The sequence below is a fragment of the Microcaecilia unicolor genome, unplaced genomic scaffold (genome assembly GCF_901765095.1).
Source record: "Microcaecilia unicolor unplaced genomic scaffold, aMicUni1.1, whole genome shotgun sequence".
NCBI lineage: Eukaryota > Metazoa > Chordata > Amphibia > Gymnophiona > Siphonopidae > Microcaecilia > Microcaecilia unicolor.
In genome coordinates this window covers 309538-330023 of record NW_021963007.1, presented here as the reverse complement: position 1 = coordinate 330023, position 20486 = coordinate 309538, and the positions used below count along the sequence as shown (strand labels likewise).

Genomic DNA, 20486 nt, shown 5'->3' with positions numbered 1-20486 from the left:
CCATCCGTTTTCCCTCTTTCTCTCCCCATCCTTCCGTTTTCCCTCTTTCTCCCCAGTCCCCATCCTGCCATCCGTTTTCCCTCTTTCTCCCCAGTCCCCATCCTGCCATCCGTTTTCCCTCTTTCTCTCCCCATCCTTCCATTTTCCCTCTTTCTCCCCAGTCCCCATCCTGCCATCCGTTTCCCCTCTTTCTCCCCAGTCCCCATCCTGCCATCCGATTCAGGCCCACCCGATTCAGGCCCGCCAGCCCCAGCTACAAAAAGAAGAAGCGCTCAGCTGATTGAGCTGAGCGCCGCCACCAACGCTAAAGACGAGAAAAAAATGTCTAAAAAAAAAAAAGCGCGGCACCGCAAGCAGCCTCGAAGCATTGGCTGCTGGCTCTGCAGGCTCCTCCCGTCTCTTACGTCACTGCCCCTGCTTCGCTCCAGGGGCAGTGACGTAAGAGATGGGAGGAGCCTGCAGAGCCAGCAGCCAATGCTTCGAGGCTGCCTATGGTGCTGCGCTTTTTTTTTAAACATTTTTTTCTCGTTGTTAATGTTGGCGGCGGCGGCGCTCAGCTCAATCAGCTGAGCGCTTCTTCTTTTTGTAGCGCCGGCCCTGCTGCTCAACAGGAAAAGCAGCAGTGGCCGGCAATGGGAGCAATGGGAGTGGGCGGGCCAGAGCTGAAATTGGGTGGGCCTGGGCCCACCCAGGCCCACCCGTAGCTACGCCCCTGATTTGGCCTGTATTTTACTGAGAGCTAAGGCTAGCATAACTCTTCAGTTCCTACATTTAGGTGATTTTTCAGCAGAAAGCTTAGGATTTGTAGAGGGGCATTTTTGATATGTCATCTAAGTCAGACTTTAGATGTTTTGCGAAAAACGTCTCAAATCCAAATAGGAAATATGGGCATTTTCAAAAAAGCAAAATGTCTATCTTTTTTTTTTTCTAATCAAAAATACTTTGTAACAAGGTTTTGTACTTTGTGCTTTTATCTTTTTAGGCCATTTTCGGGAAAAAAAAAAAGTACGTGAAAAACGTAGAAAATCAAGCCATTGGGATGTGGAAGGGGGCCAGCATTTTTAGTAGACTGGTCCTCAGATGTCCCAGGAGAGCAATGGGGCACCCTAGGGGGCACTGCAGTGGACTTCATATAAATGTTCCCAGGTACACATCTCACTGTTGCTCCCTTATCTTGTCTGCTGAGCCACATAAAACACACTACCCCCAACTGTACACCACTATAACAGCCCTCATGAGTGAAGGAGGCTCCTTTATGTGGATACAGTAGATTTCTGTTGAGTTTTGGAGGGCTCACAGATTCCACCACAAGTGTAACAGGTAAGGAGAGGTATGGGCCTTGGTCCTCCTGTCTACAGTGCACTGCATTAACCACTACACTACTCCAGAGACCTGCATGCTACCCTAATAGACCTGGCTATAACATCTGAGGCTGTCATAGAGGCTGGTAAGTAATACTTTTAGTCACAATTTTGGGTGGATGGGAGGGGGTTAGTGATCACTGGGGGAGTAAGGGGGGGGGGGGTTATCCCTGATTCCCTCCAGTGGTCATCTGGCCATTTAGGGCATCTTTTTGTGCCTTATTTGTTTTAACAACAGGTCTAGTTCAAAGCATTTGGATTTTTGCCCTGGACGTTTTTGTTTTATTCTATTAAGGCTGTAAAACGTTCAAGTGTTAGGCATGCCATAAGCCTGCCCTAAAACCACCTCTGAAATGCCCTGATATGCCCCCTTGTGATTTGGACTCACTGCCGATAAATCGCATAGATAAACATCTGCAAGACAGGTTTCAAAAATACCGATTTGAACGTGAGAAGATTTTCATACAAATGCTGCTTTATAACACTTTTTAAATGTTTTTCTCTTTCAAAAATAAGCCCCTAAATTTCATTAAAATAGGTTAAAATGTGAGGAACCTTAATTAGGGATAACCTGTGAGACTGCGTTATCCACTGCCTTCTGACATCAGGCATTGAGGTGAATGCCTGTTCCAGCTTGCTCCAGTGTGGGGTCCTGCATCACGGGTATATCTCAGCATCCTTGCTGCGACCCGCAGCCCGTGGCATGCGCCTGTTGGTGCATGTGCAATGGGGTATGATTAAAGGGGCAGGTCCATCCCCTTTGTAGCCCCTTCTGAGCCCATGGAATGAGAGGATCATGTCATTCTGCTACCCTCCAATGGGCAATGGAAAGGGGATAAAGACAAGACTCTACAACTTGCTGCTAAGAAAAGACTTATGGACCAGCACGTTCGAGTTGCAATGCTGGCTATACCATCAATGCCTGTGAGTTTGCCTTCTACTTCTGAATTCTCCCTTTTTTTCTGGGGGGCCAAACCTGCTATTTTGCAAGAGTTGGACGGCGTTATTAGAGGACACAATGCTGCACACCTTACATGTCTGACCCCACAAGGAGTTCCCTCTCTCAATTCCTGGTAAGGAGATTGGACAGACTGCCCAGGTTAAGGTACCTTCATCAGTTTCTATTTTGAATCTACTTCTATTTCCTTTGTTGAAATCAATCAGCAGGAAGTTTCACTAAATATTTGCTGATAGCAATTCATAGAATAGAGAAATTCCTGCAGGAAAATTTGTCTTCCTTTGCAAAGTTTACAGTGGAAACTGTTGCAAAATTTAATGACCAATAGTCTAGACTGAAAATATTTGAAAAACTGTTAGACAAGATGGAATCTCAGATGACTTCTACTCTATCAGTTGTTTCTGCAGTTACCAAGGATTATCTAGCTATTCATTTATGAATGGAGTCTTTAGAGAATATGTCTAGGTCCTGAAATTTGAGGTTTTTAAATTTCGCAATTATACTTTTTTTGGCTCCCTTATAACATCTTAAAATTTATCTGAAGGAGGTTTTACAGTTGAGAATAAGGAAGGAGCTCTAGACACTATCTAACCTCCAGATAGTTCAGATTTGTCTAGATTATCAACATGCAGTAAAAAATATTTTTATTATTATTTCTTTGCGGAGGCATGTCTGTGAAGTGGATAGTGGGTATTCCTCTGCTAATCAGTTTGCACAGCTCCATTCTGGTGCACTAATACCCAGATTTTCTATGTCATGCCCAAATATCCACAGCCAACGTTTTGTGTACATTGGAGATGCTGTGAAAATAAATTGACTTATGAGCTCAGAAACATCAATAATTGGGGTCTAACAGCTAATTATGTATATTAATTGGCAGTATTAATTGGTGCACTATTCTATAAAGCATGGCACCTAACTTCAATAACATGAATCTGAAAAGAGGTGTTATTCTGGACGTGAGCCCTTGAGCCCAGGCCGAGGCCTAGTATAGAATTTAGGCCAAGGCCTAGGTTGGACCGAACAGGCCCTATGCACCACCCCAGCCACGAAACCCCACACACTCACAATAACCAACAGGCACCACCAGAAAGGGGAAGATAGAGCATTCAGGCGGGCCTCACAGCTTATTGGGAACCCACTCACGCAGAGACCAAGCAAGCGGGCCTCATGGCCGACAGAGAGTCACACTCTGGGAATGGGAGAAAGAATAACAAGGGTTCCACATGGAACTGCAGCACACACAGTGCAGGGTAATGCCATAGAGAAAAGGGTGAGAGGCAGAAGCCTCTATGGGAAAACAAAGCTGTGCCACAGGCGAACAAGAATACAAGAAGCCCCAGAAAGAAACACTGTAGGCTTAAACAGCACAGCACTCAGGGAAAAAGGAAACCAACTATAGGGATATACTCGAGGCTGAAACAACACAGCACACAAAGGAAATGGGAGAACTATCTAAGGAATACACAAACTGGCCCCACAACCCCAAAGGGAAAAAAAAGGAGCTGCTAAAGGGAAAGAACAGGGCAGAGCACTCTGCAGCCAAGATAAGGGGAGAGTAAACAAACAGAGGAAGCTGCCTTGACACTGGCAGACCAGAACAGGAAGGCTGCTCTCCACACACAGGAGACAGCTACAGCAAACAAAAGAGAACTGAACAAATGGGAGCAAAAATAGAAGGACAAGGGAATGCAGAACCACAGGGAGCAGAGCAGCAGCTCAGCACAAGCAAGGGAACGCTGAAGGAGAGAAAGCTAAACAAATAAACTGAAATGATTCAAGGCAACAGCTTACCCCAGACAGCACAAGGTTAGAGCAAAAGAAGCAAACCAGGTGGGGGAAGTGAGGCAATCAGGCTCATGCTGGGAATACCCAGCGCACACACACAAAGAAACAGCAAGCATGAGGAGAAAGGCTAAACTCCCACGCAACACAAGCGCCCAAACACAGGCTGGCTTCAGCAAGGCAATCAATGCCAAAGCAATGATTGCAGGGGAAAGGCAGGCTTAAATGGATCAAGCTTCTGATGTCTGCTGCCTCAGCCCCTGACAAGCCAATCAAGAGTGAGTCCCAAACCTTCCCCTGCCTATCCAGCAGAATCATAACAAGAGGGTATGGCCAGGGGCATTCCTAAAAGTTGCATGCGGATTTGCAAACTTTGCATGAAGCTTGCCTCAGCTGGGCATCAGCATTTACTCCTGCTTTTAGCAGGCATAAGTACAGTGCCCAAAAGTTAGGTGCAGGATCCATGCCAAATGCTATTCTATAAAGGGTGTGTTCCTTGTAGTGCTCAATTTTATCAGCACCAAATTTTCAGTGCCATTTTTTGAATTCTCTCCTTACTGATTAGCACAGGAATAGTGTATGAGCTCTTACCGCCTAATTTTTTTTTAATGGCTGCATATTAATGGCAAATAAACACTGAAATTCCCTCGGATCTTTGGTATTATAAATTAACCCCAAATGCTAAACCAAAGATAAGATTCCACTGATGAGGAAAAATAGCACCTTACTCAAACATACAAATATTTTTTAACATTTTATTTGTATGTTTATATGTGTATGTGTATGTGGCTTTAAATTTTTTTGAAGAGAGCCCTCAGATCAACTACCACTTTTAAGGCAAACTCATTTCTCTCTGCCTGGTGGAATAGCACCTCTTTCATCGGGCAATCTCTTTTAAATAAACATGTGCTATTACACCAACATAACAGTGCTCTAAAGTGCAGTGTGCTCCAAAGTATAACATAACTAAAAATACTGAAACGAGAACTTATCTTTGCTCGTTGTTTGTTCCCGTTATCATTGATTCTTTAATTCTTCCTTGTCTCAATGTTGTTCTTACAACCCTTGCCACTCTCAGTCCATGACGATCAATACTCCAAAAGATGGAGTCTGTGAGGCTTCCCCTAGTAGTGCCCGATGCCGCGGGTTTCACTGTTTTCTTCAGGGACTTGGGTTAAACGCCCAACGCTGCTGTTCTAAGATGAACTTATTTCATGACTGAGGCATAGTCGCCATAGCCTCCAATGCACTCAGTCATGAAATAAGTTTATCTTAGAACAGCAGCGTTGGGCGTTTAACCCAAGTCCCTGAAGAAAACAGTGAAACCCGCGGCGTCGGGCGCTACTAGGAGAAGCCTCACAGACTCCATCTTTTGGAGTATTGATCGTCATGGACCGAGAGTGGCAAGGGTTGTAAGAACAACAGTGAGACAAGGAAGAATTAAAGAATCAATGATAACGGGAACAAACAACAAGCAAAGATAAGTTCTCGTTTCAGTATTTTTAGTTATGTTATACTTTGGAGCACACTGCACTTTAGAGCACTGTTATGTTGGTGTAATAGCACATATGTTTATTTAAAAGAGATTGCCTGATGAAAGAGGTGCTATTCCACCGGGCAGAGAGAAATGAGTTCGCCTTAAAAGTGGTGGTTGATCTGAGGGCTCTCTTCAAAAAAATTTAAAGCCACATACACATATAAACATACAAATAAAATGTTAAAAAATGTTTGTATGTTTGAGTAAGGTGCTATTTTTCCTCATCAGTGGAATCTTATCTTTGGTTTAGCATTTGGGGTGCATATTAATGGCAGCATTAATGCAAAAGTTAGAAAAAGACCATTTTTACACCTGTGGTAAACATAGTAACATAGTAGATGACGGCAGAAAAAGACCTGCATGGTCCATCCAGTCTGCCCAAGACAAACTCATATGTGTATACCTTACCTTGAATTTGTACCTGTCCTTTTCAGGGCACAGACCATATAAGTCTGCCCAGCAGTATTTCCCGCCTCCCAACCACCAGTCCCGCCTCCCATCACCGGCTCTGGTACAGACCATATAAGTCTGCCCTCCCCTATCCTCGCCTCCCAACCACCACCCCCTCTTCCCCCCACCTGCTCCGCCACCCAATTTCATGTCCTTAGAACGCAGGAAAAACCCATGCAAGAGCATGCTAACACCACTTTGTAACACAGCTTAGTAAAAGGGCCCCCATGTAGGTACTGAAAAGAAGACTTAAATGCAGTTAGTTACACTGCCCACTCCCCTTTGTAATTCAAACTGAAACATCACATCATTCCATATCCTTTACTCTTTCTTAATAAATTATACAGTAAAAGAAAACAGAACAGTTCCTTTACCTGTGGATAGTGGTACATCCTGAAGATACTGGACATCTGACTTGATTTATCTGATGTAAGGCCTTCAATGATAGCGGCCAGCGTGCCAGATGTTTTGCAGCGGTAATTAGGAACCCAGGTGTCCATACCAGTAAATATACTTATGGCATCCCCAAACACAAGGAGTGGATTGAGATAAGATTCATAAAGATGAAACCCTAGTGTGATATTGGGTAAGAGCTCTGAGCTATTGTTAATCTCCTTCACAGCAGAAACAAAGGCCAGGTAGTCGAAATAGTTTTCAACATAATAACTGTAACGACAATGAAGATCAGACAAGCTCACTTAAAGATTGAAAGAAAGCTGTGGAACACACAGTGTGTGTTCTTAAAAGCCAGCTGCAGAGCTTGAAAAAATAAATATAATAAGCACTGCTATATGGAAAGGCAGTAGTGCTGTCCAATTCATGATTCAAATCGATTTATCGATTTTGTTTTGGTCAAATCAATTTGTTTTGTAAAACAATCAGGAGTCTCGATTCGGGATTTCCCCACCTCCCGCCCGCCTGCTGTCACCCAAGTCACTGCTTCCCTCCCTCCCTCCTGCTGTCACCCAAGCCGCTGTCACTTCCACTCCAGTCTATTGGGCAGCTCTTTCTCCCTTCTCCACCTCCCCCCCCCCCGAGTCTTACATCTTTCACCTGATCTCTCCCGTCCGCATGATCATTTTTACTGGCCTGAAGCGTTCTTCCTCTGGCACCGGTGATTGACGTGGAGGGGCATAATCGAACGCGAACGCCCATCTCCATGGGCGTCTATTTCCAAAAACAGGTACGTGAAGGGGCGGACCAGACCGTATTTTCAAAAAAAATGGGTGTCCATCTTTCGTTTCGAAAATATGGTTTGTACGGACCAAATGCCATGGATTTAGTCGTTTGTGAACTGGACGTTTGTTTTTTTTAGCGATAATGGAAACTAAAATCGCCCAGCTCACAAACGTCTAATCCAAGCCATTTGGTCGTGGGAGGGGCCAGGATTCGTAGTACACTGGCCCCCCTGACATGCCAGGACACCAACTGGGCACCCTAGAGGTCAGTGCAGTGGACTTCGGAAACTGCTCCCACATGCATAGCTTCCTTACCACGGGTGCAGAGCCCCCAATCCCCTCCCCCAAAATCCACTACCCACAAATGTACAACACTACCTTAGCTCTTAGGGTACAGTGGGTTTTGGAGGGCTCCCATTTACCAGCACAAGTGTTACAGGTGGGAGGGGGATGGGTCTGGGTCCGCCTGCCTGAAGTGCACTGCAGTACCCACTAAAAGTGCTCCAGGGACCTGCATACACGCAGGCCTGTAGGACTTGTTGCTGCTGTATAACATTGGCACACCAGTTGACACCTGAAGACTAATCACTCCAAAAACATCCTTTATTGGAATAAGCACGTTTACTCACAGTTAACTGCAGATCAGAGGTTGTGCCCCACTGGCAACGAGTCTCCCTGGTACTGAGATTAGCAGTAGGTCAGAGCTGGCAGAATGCTGTACAATGCCCTCTTTCAGCAACATTCAAGGTAAGAACTAGGTTCTGTAACGTGGCTAACACATGAAAGGGATCTAAAACTGGCTTACAAAAATAGCCACTACCTCATGGACTACCAGAAACAAAACAGGGCACACTCTGACCCAGTAGGCAGGGGGAAAAGCACCATGGGAGTAGAGCCTACCACCTACCAACATCGTGAGCATTTAACACAAGGTAGTGGAATCACGGATCCCAATACCCTACACCCACAACAATGCATTGCTGATGTGACTCTGCAGTGCACATAACAGAAAAAGTGTCACACTCACCCGAGAGCCACATCAGAACCAGGGAAAGGCTGTCACTGGATAGAACACATTCTGCTGTCATGGAGGTGGGTACGGCATTTGAGGCTGGCATAGAGACTGGCAAAAAAGGTTTTTCAAGTGGGTTTTTTTTGGTGGCAGGGGGTTAGTGACCACTGGGGGAGTCCGAGGAGGTCATCCCCAATTCCCTCCGGTGGTCATCTGGGCACTTGGGCCACTTTTTGGGGACTTGTTCGAGAAAAAAAGGGTCCAAAAAAAGTGACCCAAAATTGCGCTAAAAATGCCTTTCTTTTTTCGATTATCGGCCGAGGACGCCCATCTCTCCTCGGCCGATAACCACGCCCCAGACCCGCCTTCACCACGCCTCCAACACGCCCCTGTCAACTTTGTTCATTCCTGCGACAGAGTGCAGTTGAAGACGCCCAAAATCGGCTTTCGATTATACCGATTTGGGCACCCATGGGAGAAAGACGCCTATCTCCCAATTTGGGTCGAAATATGGGCGTGTTTCTCTTTTGAAAATAAGCTGGATAGCCTTCTTCCAGCGTTGGGGCCTCTCCTCAGGCATGTCCCACCTCTGCAGAAAACAGGAAGTTGCATTACACTAGGCGAGACACGCCTGAGAAGAGGCGCTGACACTGGTAGAAGGCTGACTATGTGAATCGCCAGTACCAGAGAGAGAACACTTCAGGGCAGTGAAAATGACCATGTGGACGGAAGAGAGCGGGTGAAAGATGTAAGATGGGGGGGGGGGGTGAAAGAAGGGAGAAAGGCTCACTTCTAGTCTAATAAACCTCCTTGGGTAGCTCTATCTAGTTCACTGTAAGCAAGGAAGCCAATTTGTTTAATCTGTTTCCACTCCCCCGCGCAGCCATCATTGCCTTCACTCAGAACAAAGGAAGCAAACTTATGAGCTGCTGCATCCACATTGTCATTTTTTATTGTTGGCCTATCTGTAACAAGCCTAAAGCTGTTTCAGTTGGATAGGCAGTGCTTTAAAAGCTGGAGGAGAAAAGAAATAACAATTAAGTATTACTAAAATAGCTTCAAAAATTATTCTTGCCGGTAGAAACCGCAATTATAAACTCTGTTGGTTATGCACAATTTTCTTCACTGTTCTATGCAATACAGATGTTCAGATTTCAGTAAGGATATCGAGTTTCCTGATGGGTTCATCTTAACTGTTGTTGTAATCTACCTTGGGAAGCCTGGTGTTATAAAGGTGATAGAATATATTGAAATTAAATGGAAGTAGAATTAAACTATCCTTTCATAGGGGCACATGGAATCACATATTCATCTGTTTTGTAGAAGTTAACCTTTTAGATGCACAAATGGATTATTCTGTTTTTGAACATGTTTTTCTGCTGCTGGACAAATTATAGCTGCAAGACGCAGTTGTCTGAAGGCAGCCAAAGTGGACAAAATTATTTTTCTTAATAAAAACTGGAAGATGTAGGACTTGACCAGACTTCACTTTTCACATGATGTAACACAGCATGGCGTGCTCACATTAAAATTTGCTTTTGTTCAATTGCTGCTGCCTATTTTTTTTACCTTTGTGTTATAATATTAGCATGTGGGCCTCACTATTTCAATCTAGTTAAATCAAATCAAATTGAATCGAAAAACCAATTTTTTTGAACAAATCAAATCGTATTGAATTGAGAAATGTTTCACTGAATCAGGGGGTGGGGGGGGTGGAGAAGGGAAAAAGAGCTGCCCAAGAAGGTTTAATAGACTGGAGTGGAAGTGACAGCGGCTTGGGTGACAGCAGGAGGGAGGGAGGGAAGCAGTGACTTTGGTGACAGTGGGTGGACGGGAGGTGGGGAATCCCGAATCGAGACTCCCGATTTTGTTACAAGAGTGATTTTTTTTGGAGAGTGAATTGAGCAACCATTATTCCTTAACTACCAAGTATTAAAATTTTAGCAGTCATTCTAGATTAATTGCTTTCCTTTTGGCCAAAATTACTAATGTAATTATGAATTGTTTCTATAGATTTCAGCAAATTTGCCCAATTCACCCTCTTATTGATCCCCCAGCATTAAATATACTTATTCACTCCATTGTCATTAGCATACTTGATTACTGTGACTCACTCTTCATGGGCCTCAAAACCACTCATATTAGGCGCTTACAAATTGTTCAAAATACCGCTATCAAACTCATTACTGGAAAAAATAAATTTGATCATGTTACCCTTCTCCTGAAAGGGGCTTATTGTCTCCTTTTACCCCACCATTTCATCTATAAGATTCTATTTTTAGTCTATAAAACCCATCTTTTAGGTGAACCACTCACATCTCTCTTGTATGCTATCCCCATTTTCAAACTCTAAAACACTGAGATCATTCCAAAACCTATTGGCAGTACCATCGTTCCAAGAAATAATTCATCAACACACTTTGAAGGCTATTTTTTCGGTTCAAGGCCTTGAATATTGAATAAACTACCTAAGCCCCTCCGGCACTAGACATCTCTTCAAAACTTTAAAACAAATCTCAAAACTTTACTTTTCTCCAATGTGTACTCCTAGCCTCTTCATTGCAATCCATGGAGGTTGAGCCTGTTGGACCTGGCAGACTAGATTAACCCTTCCCTTTCTTACCCCCTCTTCTTCTATCCTATCAAAATTGTAGTTCTATCTCACCCTTCCTTCCTCATATTTTATTATTGTTTTTTCTTTCTTATGTATTTAGATTGTAAACTGCCTAGACATGCTTCTTGATGGGTGGGATAGTAAATCTTGAATAAAACTTGATCTGAGAATCAACTTTTTCATATCTGAATCACAGTGGACTCCAGTACCCTGGTCAGATCACTATAGCCTCTCTTTTAAACTAAAATGGAAATAAATTAACCATTAATCAAAATCTATGAATATGTTACATTTCTTCAAAACTAGAGGCAAAATTGATCCTCTCAACTTCTGGTCTAATGAACTATTCAGCAAATTATTCAGCTCAAACTCATCTACTAATTTCATCCATTAGTGGAATGATATTAGTTAAACAGTTCTTGATGAACTTGCACCTATAACAAACAAATCTTGTCCTAAAAAATGATCCCTATGGTTTAACAAAGATCTTCTACAATGAAACACAATTGCAGGAAACAAGAAATAATTTGGGCCAACAATAAATCCACTGAACAATGGATTAATTGGAAAAAACTCCTAAAAATATACAAAAACATGATTATCAAAGCAAAAACTTCCTACTACTCCAAGCTCATATGTGATACAAAAGTCAATCCAAGGAAACTCTACTCCTTAGTAAATAGTATATTGAACACTCAACCTGTATCAACTGCAAAAGAACCAATTCCAACCACAGACCAATTGGTGGCATATTTCGAACAGAAAATAACTAAAATCAGACTAGAGCTAAACAACTCTTTTACATCAATTGATTACTTCCTCAGTATTCAGGATCAATTACCATCTTGTTCTCATGCAGACATATTTTGGTCCGCTTTACACTCAGTTACTATTGATCAGGTCAGGCACACCCTACTCAAATATGCAAAATCATAATGCCTACTTGACACATGCCCTAGTTACCTACTCGGATCAGCACCTAATCTAGTCATCTGTTATCTACACTCAGATCTTACTCTGATGCTATCTCAGGGTCTGTTCCCCTTTCAAAATGGCAATATTATCTTGACTTCCATACCAAAGAATACCCAAGCAAGCTTAATTATAGTCTCCAATTATAGCCTAATGGCCTCAATTCCTCTATTAGTTAAAGTTATGGAAGGACTTGTCATGCAACAACTAATGGAATATTAATTGTTGCATGACAACTCCATTCCATCTTGCACAGCTCACAATCTGGTTTTAGACCCTCTTGTAGTACTGAAACTTTTCTTACTACCCTCTTAGCCAACTTCAGAAGACAACTGAGTATTGGCAACAAAATATTATTACTTCAGTTTGATATGACTAGTGCCTTTGACCATAATATTCTTCTAAATATCCTCAACTATTATGGAATCTGTGGAGCTATCCTGAAATGGTTCTCTGGCTTTCTAAAGTCTAGATCATATCAAGTCAAATAATCAGGTGCAATTTCTTCAACATGGTTTCCTGATTGTGGAGTACTTCAAGGTTCTCCTCTGTCCCCCATCCTGTTCAAGATCATGATGATCCCCCTGAGTAATCTGCTAAAAATAAATGGTCTTTCATCATTCATTTACGTCAATGATGTCACCATTTATATACCGTTCTCTAAAGAATTGTATGAAATAACAATATTGATCAAATTAGGCATCAAATTAATAGAAGCTTGGGCATCTAATTTTAAATTAAAACTCAATACTGAATAAAAACTAAGTTTCTAATAGTAACTAACCCTCACCACCCTATAAATCATTACAAATTTACATTAGAGAACATCACTTATCCACTTGACTCATCAATGAAAATACTAGGAATACTAGGAATCAAGATGGCGACGGAACAAGACGGGCCTCACTGAGCTCCGTGTCCAGGTGGAGGCTGTGCATGGTGGGTGCAGCATGGAGGGCTCGAGCCGGCCGTTTAGTCGAGATCCGCTACCACCCCAAAAGAGGGGAGAGGCAAAGGAACCTCTCCCTATGGGGTGCTAGCGAGAGAGCCAAGGTGGGCGGCCGATAGCGCCCCACGCCTGCCCTGCCCCACCATCCCACCCCTACTCTATCCACCGGAGCCGCGGCGGTGAGTGGCTGACAGGCAGCGGGCAGCAGCAGAGCAGAGGTGGCCTGCCCCCCCCCCCCGATTCAGCCGCTCCATCCTCCGGATCCGCGGACAACAGCAGCTGATGAGCAGCGGGTAGCAGCGGAGTGAAGGCGGCCTGCCTTCGCGACTTGACCGCTCCATCCACTAGAGCTGCGGTCGAGAGTGGCCGGAGGCGACGGAGCAGAGGTGGCCTGTCCTCCTGAATCGTTTGCCCACCCAGAACCGTGGTGTGAGCGGTGGCCGGCAACAGGAACAGAGGCGGTCTGCTCCTCAGTCCCAGCTCGCCCGCCTAGCCAGAGCGCCGATCAGCCAGGCAAAGGGCGTGGGGAGACACCACGCGCATATTGTGTGCCAGGCACTGCCTATCCAACATGAATAGTGCTAGACTTGCTACAGATAGACAAACAACAAAGAACGACAACGTGGAAGCAGCATTCATAGGTTTACTTGCTGTGCTGAGTGAACGCCAATGACGGCTGCGTGGGACAGTGGAAACAGAAATTGATCAAACAGCTTCCTTGCTTACAGTGGACTAGCTAGGCTCACTTCCACTCCAATCTATTATACCTCCTTCAAGGTTCGCAAGCTCATAGGTTTACTGCTGTGCTTTGAGTGAACGCCAATGACGGCTGTACGTGGCACTGGAAACAGAGATTAACCAAATGGCTTCCTTGTTTACAACGGACTAGACAGGTTCACTTCCACTCCAGTCTATTAAACCCCCTTCAAGATTCGTCAGGTAAGAGGAAAATAAAGAACCGCAACGCTGGGCTAAGACTAGTGATCGCTGCATATTGTAATTACCCCAAGAACGCTAGATCCTGCTAGTCACACCCCTGTGACATAACGTTACCGTCGCACGATGGAAGTCTCTCAACTTTTAAGGAGGACAAGATTGCTACGTAAATACGAGGGTCCGGAAGAATAATCTCTAACGTTGAATACAGCAACAATCTTCTTCTAAAAACTACTGAAATGATATCATAATAAACACCACCAAACTGCTCCTTGCAATCTACTCCTTATGCCTGATCCACCTAACAATGACCACCCCACTTGCAGAAATCAACAATATACCCATACTAATCAATAACCGAACACTGACCAGACACACCACATCACACCAAACCGACATAAACCAAAACAAAGGAAAAGAACCAACAAGCATACAACCTCAACAAAATGAAAAGAAAGATCATAAAAAATCCACACAAACCAACTAAACAAAAGTCCACATAACACCGAATGTAGAAGGCCCATACCAAAAAATTCAAATAGGTTATGTCAACGCCAGATCCGTAATAAACAAAACAACAATAATAACAGACTGGATCACGTCAGAGAAACTTGATCTACTCTTCATCACTGAAACTTGGATCCATGATCAGATGGACCCTATCATCTTAAACCTATGTCCTCCAGGATACAAAATCATCCACTGGACCAGAAAAGAAAAAAGAGGAGGGGGCATAGCACTCATATACCGATCTCACCTCACGATTGAAACCACTGCGGAATCTATAACAAACCACCTCGAAATAGCCTCAATCAGAATCCACTATAAAACCCTGCTCAATCACCTAAATTGCGTCCTATTCTACAGACCACAGTGTAATTGGTAAGAAAGCCAGGCGGACTTCATGGACTTCGTTTCAAACATATATGTATCTAACTCCAATACACTAGTATTAGGAGACATTAACCTTCACCTTGAAGACCCAAACTCTACCAGTGCACGAGATTGCAAGGACTTCATTCATCTATGTGACCATACATGACCACACATGCAAACAACCCACGTGAAGGGTCACACACTTGACCTCATCTCATACAAACTGTCCACTGATCAGAACCTAACCATAACACAAACTAGATGGACAGAAACACCATGGACTGACCATTACAAACTAAACCTATCCCTAAAATAGTGAACAAGGGGCTCTCTCCACACACGAGAACACGCAACTCATACCACGAGCGGCCAAATAGACCCGAATACTTTCTGGCAACAGATATACAACAACGACTGGATAGCACAAACAGAATCCACATATTACCTCGCAGAATGGGACAAAAGATGCAGACACATACTAGATGAAATAGCACCCTTACAAATAAGAACTTCACAAAGACACAACTCGATACCGTGGTTCAATGAAGAACTGAAAAAACTAAAAACACAATCTAGGAAACTGGAACGCGCATGGAAAAAAAAATAAAAGACGAACACACACTCAAAGGGAAATATTTCGTAAGCTGGTACAGTCAATGGTACTAAGCCACACAGATTACTGAAATGGAATCTATGCGGGATGTAAGGATCAAATCACAAAGAAACTTCAGACCGTCCAAAACACAGCAGCCAGGCTTATATTTGGAAAAACACGTTTTGACAGCGCCAAACCACTCCGAGAAAAATTGCATTGGCTACCAATCAAAGAATGTATCACTTTCAAAATCTGCACGACTGTTCATAAAATCATTTAAGGCGAGGCACCGGAATACATAACAGACCTCATCGGCCTACCAACCAGAAACACCACAAAATCTGCACGATCATACCTAAACCTCCACTACCCAAGCAGCAAAGGACTCAAATACAAATCCACCTATGCATCCAGCTTTTCCTACCTAAGTGCACAACTACGGAACGCATTGCCAAAAGCAGTAAAAACTACGCTCGACCACCTAAATTTTTGGAAAGCACTAAAGACAGACCTGTTTAGAGGAGCATACCCCACCGACCCAACATAAAAATACCTGGTCACTTGCGACACACTGTAACCAAAGACCGTAACGGACATTACTTGACTCTTCTTCCCCCTTTCCCTCTCTAAGTTCCCTCCAACTATACCTATCATACATGTACCTCATTCTACCACAATATGTATTCTTTCATACCATGTATTTGTTCGACCGTAATCAAGTAACACCGTTAACGGTTATATGTAAGCCACATTGAGCCTGCAAAAAGTGGGAAAATGTGGGATACAAATGTAATAAATAATAATAATAATCACTTTCCCTTGAAACTCAAGTTTCTAAGGTGGTCTCAAGTGCCTTTAATTCACTTTAGAAACTAAAGAGATTAAGACTTTTTTCACTAAATCAGTCTTTCGTACTTTGGTTCAATCCCTAGTACTAACAAAATTTGACTATTGCAACTCCATTTATGCAGGAATTAAAAATGACCGTATCAAAAAAATTGCACACTGCAGAAATACCACTGCACGCCTCATAAGTAGATTACCTCGCTTTGCCAAAGTCACTTCTATATAACCTACACTGGTTACCAATAAAAGATAGAATACCTTTCAAGTTCTGTGTTTTTATTCACCAAATTCTATATGGTTCTGGCTCCATCATATATGAGCAATCCCATTGAATTACCCCCACATAATGCCGTATCATCATTTTCCTATTTGTAGGAATGTAATCTATAAAACAATTCACAATGGCAGTTTCTCATATCAAGGTACTAAAATTTGGAATTCTTTACCAAAAACAATTAAATGCACAAATGATTACCTGTCCTTCAGAAACCTACTGATAACTCATTTTTTTTTCAATTTAACCTTTCAGAAAACAAAGAATTATCAATTCATAAAATTTAATTTAACTTCTTTCCTCCTTAATCCTATCTAGCCCTAATTGTACACATATTTATCCATCTTCACTTCTTTGTTTACATACTTAATTATGATTTAATCTTCTTCTCTATCCATCTACCCTTAAGAACAGTTGCATCCAGGTTAATTCATCTCATATGTTATATTTGTTTTACAAAGCCAATGTTATAGCATTATTGTAATTTATAATCTGTTTATGTCATTTTAATATGTATCATTCATTTAATTGTTTGTTATGTAAGCCACATTGAACCTGAGTCACTCACAAGCTAATGTGGGGTACAAATATCATAAATAAATAAATAAATAAATAAGACCAGATTTATCTAAACTGCTGCAATGCTCAGATGCAAATATGAATAACATGAGAGATCTGAGGTCCAAAAGAGAGGTGTTGGTTGATGTAAACCCCAATGTATTTAAATTAGTCAACTAAGGTGATTGGGTATACCAACAGAGTCTGGGAAAATGAGAGACAGTCCTATGCACCTGTCACTCAACAGGTGACCATTTCAGAAACATTCAAGATCAAGTGATTAGATTGAAACCAAAGAGAAATTGAATTGAGTCAATGTTGAATCTAGGAAAGATCATTGGTAAGACAGTCTTGCAGAACAAACTTAAGAATGTCAACAGCATAGAAATAAAACAAGACACCTTCTTTCTGAAAAACATTGGCAAGAGGACTAAGAAATATATTGAAAAGAAGAGGTGACCCCGAGGGAAGGGGGTGGACAGAGCAGAATAGGCACAGACTGAGAAGCACAATCATTAAGAAAGGAGTTGAACCACTTCAATACCATTCCAGAGAGCTCATAATTCACAAGACAGCAAAGAAGAAGCTTGTGATTCATGAGATCAAAAGCCAATGATTAATCTAAAGAGATGAAGCGTATAATCTGAGCCTTATCAAGGACAGAGTAAATATCACTCATTAACCAGTCAGAAAGCATTACATGCCATGGTCTACACAAAAGCCAAAAAAGCATGGATGGAAAATATTTGTGGCCTCACATGGTATAGGAGTTGGGAGAAAACTGTTTTCTCAATCACTTTAGAAAGGAAGGACAGGCCTCTAATTTTACTGAAATTGAAGGGTCTAGGGAGGGTTTCTTCAAAAAGGGGTCAACCAGAACACTGGTGGAACTAAATGAGCTTTCTTGATTCAAAAGCAAATGAAAGAGGAAATAAAACTGAAAACTTTCTGTGTACAGATCCCTACAAGGTACCTATGAAACAAGGTCATGGAGATAACTAGATGTCTTTAAACAGTCCTATTTATGAGGTCACCTTATTTGGGTAAGTGCTGAATATCTGCCCTTAACCACATAGATGCTGACTTTGCCCTCAGACCACCCAGAAAATAGCCAGTTTTGTGTTTAGTGGTTAGTGTGATTTCAGTGACACTGGCTAAATGGCCCTGAATACCAGCGGATATCCTCATACAAGCAATTTAAAGGACCAGGAGATGTTTTATGGCCATTTGCATCACTTTGAATACCAATCTCAGATTTTTATGGGGTTGACAAAATTTGCTTATATGACATTTTCAAGGTAACTAGTTTTGTGCATTTCATATCTTGGGCTAAGTAAGAATTCATCTGAGCAGTTTATCCTCTGTTTTCCTGAGCAGTGTAAGGTTGACATTCAACAGGGTGGCCTATGCATAAAGATAAGAAAATGACTGAGCCACTTGCTTTGATGAGGAGTAGCCTAGTGGTTAGTGCAATGGTCTAAGAACATGGGAAACTGGGATTAAATCCCACTGCAGCTCTTTGTGACTCTGAACAAGTCAACTAACCCTCTATTGCCCCAGGTGCAAAATAAGGACCTGTATATAATATATAAACTGCTTTGATTGTAACCACAGAAAAGCAATATATGCTTTCCGCTTGTTTCAATCACACTATCCATTTAAGTAGGACCGATGAATATGTAGCTCTAAACTCAAATGAATAAGTTATCTATATAAGTTAAGACAGCTATTTACTATCCTACTTAAACAGATAAATGACCTAGAGTTGGAAATAACTAGTGAGATAATTAAATTTGCTGATGATACAACGTCATTCAAAGTTGTTAAATCACAAGAGGATTGTGAAAAGTTGCAAGAGGACCTTTCTAGATTGGGAAACTAGGCATCCAAATGGCAGATGACTTTTAATATGAGCAAGTGCAAAGTTATGCATGTGGGAAAGAGGAACCCAAACCATAGTTACGTGATGCAAGGTTCCACATTAGGAGTAACCACCCAGGAAAAGGATCCAGGTGTCATTGTTGATGATATGTTGAAACTCTCTGCTCAATGTGGAATGGTGGCTAAGAAAGCAAATGGAAATTATTGGGAAAGGAATGGAAAACAAAACTGAGAATGTTATAATGCCTTTGTATCACTCCATGATGCAACTGTACCTCGAAATACTGTCTGCAATTCTGGTCACCGCATCTCAAAAAAGATATAGTGGAATTAGAAAAAGTACAGAGAAGGGTGCCAAAAATGATAAAGGGGATGGGACGACTTCCCTATGAGGAAAGACTAAAGCAGCTAGGCAGCTAGGGCTCTTCAGCTTGGAGAAGAGATGACTGAGGGGCGATATGACAGAGGTATAAAAAATAATGATTGGAGTGGAACAGGTAGATGTGAATCACTTGTTTACTCTTTCCAAAACTACTAAGACTAGGAGGCGTGCAAATAAGGTACTAAGTAGTAAATTTAAAATGAATCAGAGAAAATATTTTTTCACTCAGTGAGTAAAGTCTGGAATTTGTTGCCAGAGAATGTGATAAAAGCAGTTAGGTTAGCAGGGTTTAAAATTGGTTTGGAGAATTTCCTAAAAGAAAGGTCCATAAGCCATTACTAAGATAGACTTGGGAAAATGCACTGCATATTCTAGGATAAGTAGCATAAAATCTGCTATACTGTTCTGGGATCTTGCTAAGTACTTGAGACCTGGATTGGCCACTGTTGGTAACAGGATACTGGGCTTGATGGACCTTTGGTCTGTCCCATTATGGCAATGCTTATGTTTTTATGTTAATATCACTATTATCCAATTGTGTTTAAGCTAAGCCCTGGGAATAATTCTGTTCTCACCTCTTTTTATGCATAGAACTCAGACAAGATATCTTGATATCTGACCTAAAAGTAGCAGTTTGGAGCCCCAAATAAAAAAAATAGACTAAAGTGGTTACACTGGAAGTTGGCTTTTTAAATAATTTTGAATACCTATCTCTGTGTGCTTTGGTTATGGCAATTAATTTATTGACAGACCCCGATTTATAACTATAAACCTTCAGAAAATTCTGAGCATCCCATTGAACTGTGATAGGCAAATGTAAAATCCCAAGAAGGTCTCCCTTATCTAAAGATCCTTCATTAAGCTACAAATCAAATTGGCAGTTCAAGTCAGAGATCGTCCTAAACATATAAATCATAAGTGTGTGTTCAATAGAAACTAAGCTACTGTGCTACTTACTAGTAATCATGATCCCATGTTGGAAAAGTTGTATAGGACAATGGTTTTCGGATTATAAAATTTCTCATTGTAACAATTCCCCCAATCATGATGTCTCCATCCTTGTGGTATCCTGGTTTTAAGCTTCCAAATTTCATTGGTGGACATTGGATCTCAATAGTCTCCCATTGGATGCAACAAAGTATGAAAATCAGGACCAGAGTTGCTGCCGTCTTTCAGGTTGTGAAGCAGCTTTTCCTATGAAACATATACCTGCTTGTCCTGATCTACAATTGTGGTAAGAAGGTGGAAGTTTCAGAGATCTTGGATTTTAAAATAATGTGCAGAAAAAAATAATATTATGACCAAGAATTTTCAAAATTCAC

At 42.0% G+C, this 20486-nt stretch overlaps 1 protein-coding gene across 1 annotated transcript in view; it reads right to left on the bottom strand.

Annotated features, from left to right (window-relative positions):
- Positions 1 to 20258, bottom strand: part of LOC115458719 (vomeronasal type-2 receptor 26-like) — a 52134-nt gene extending 31876 nt beyond the window's left edge. The window contains exons 1-2 of the mRNA XM_030188543.1: positions 20122 to 20258; positions 6466 to 6757 (exon numbers count right to left, since the gene is read on the bottom strand). Of these exons, the coding sequence (XP_030044403.1) occupies positions 6466 to 6757; positions 20122 to 20258 (429 nt within the window). The remainder of the gene's footprint in view (positions 1 to 6465; positions 6758 to 20121) is intronic.
- Positions 20259 to 20486: the final 228 nt, after the last annotated feature.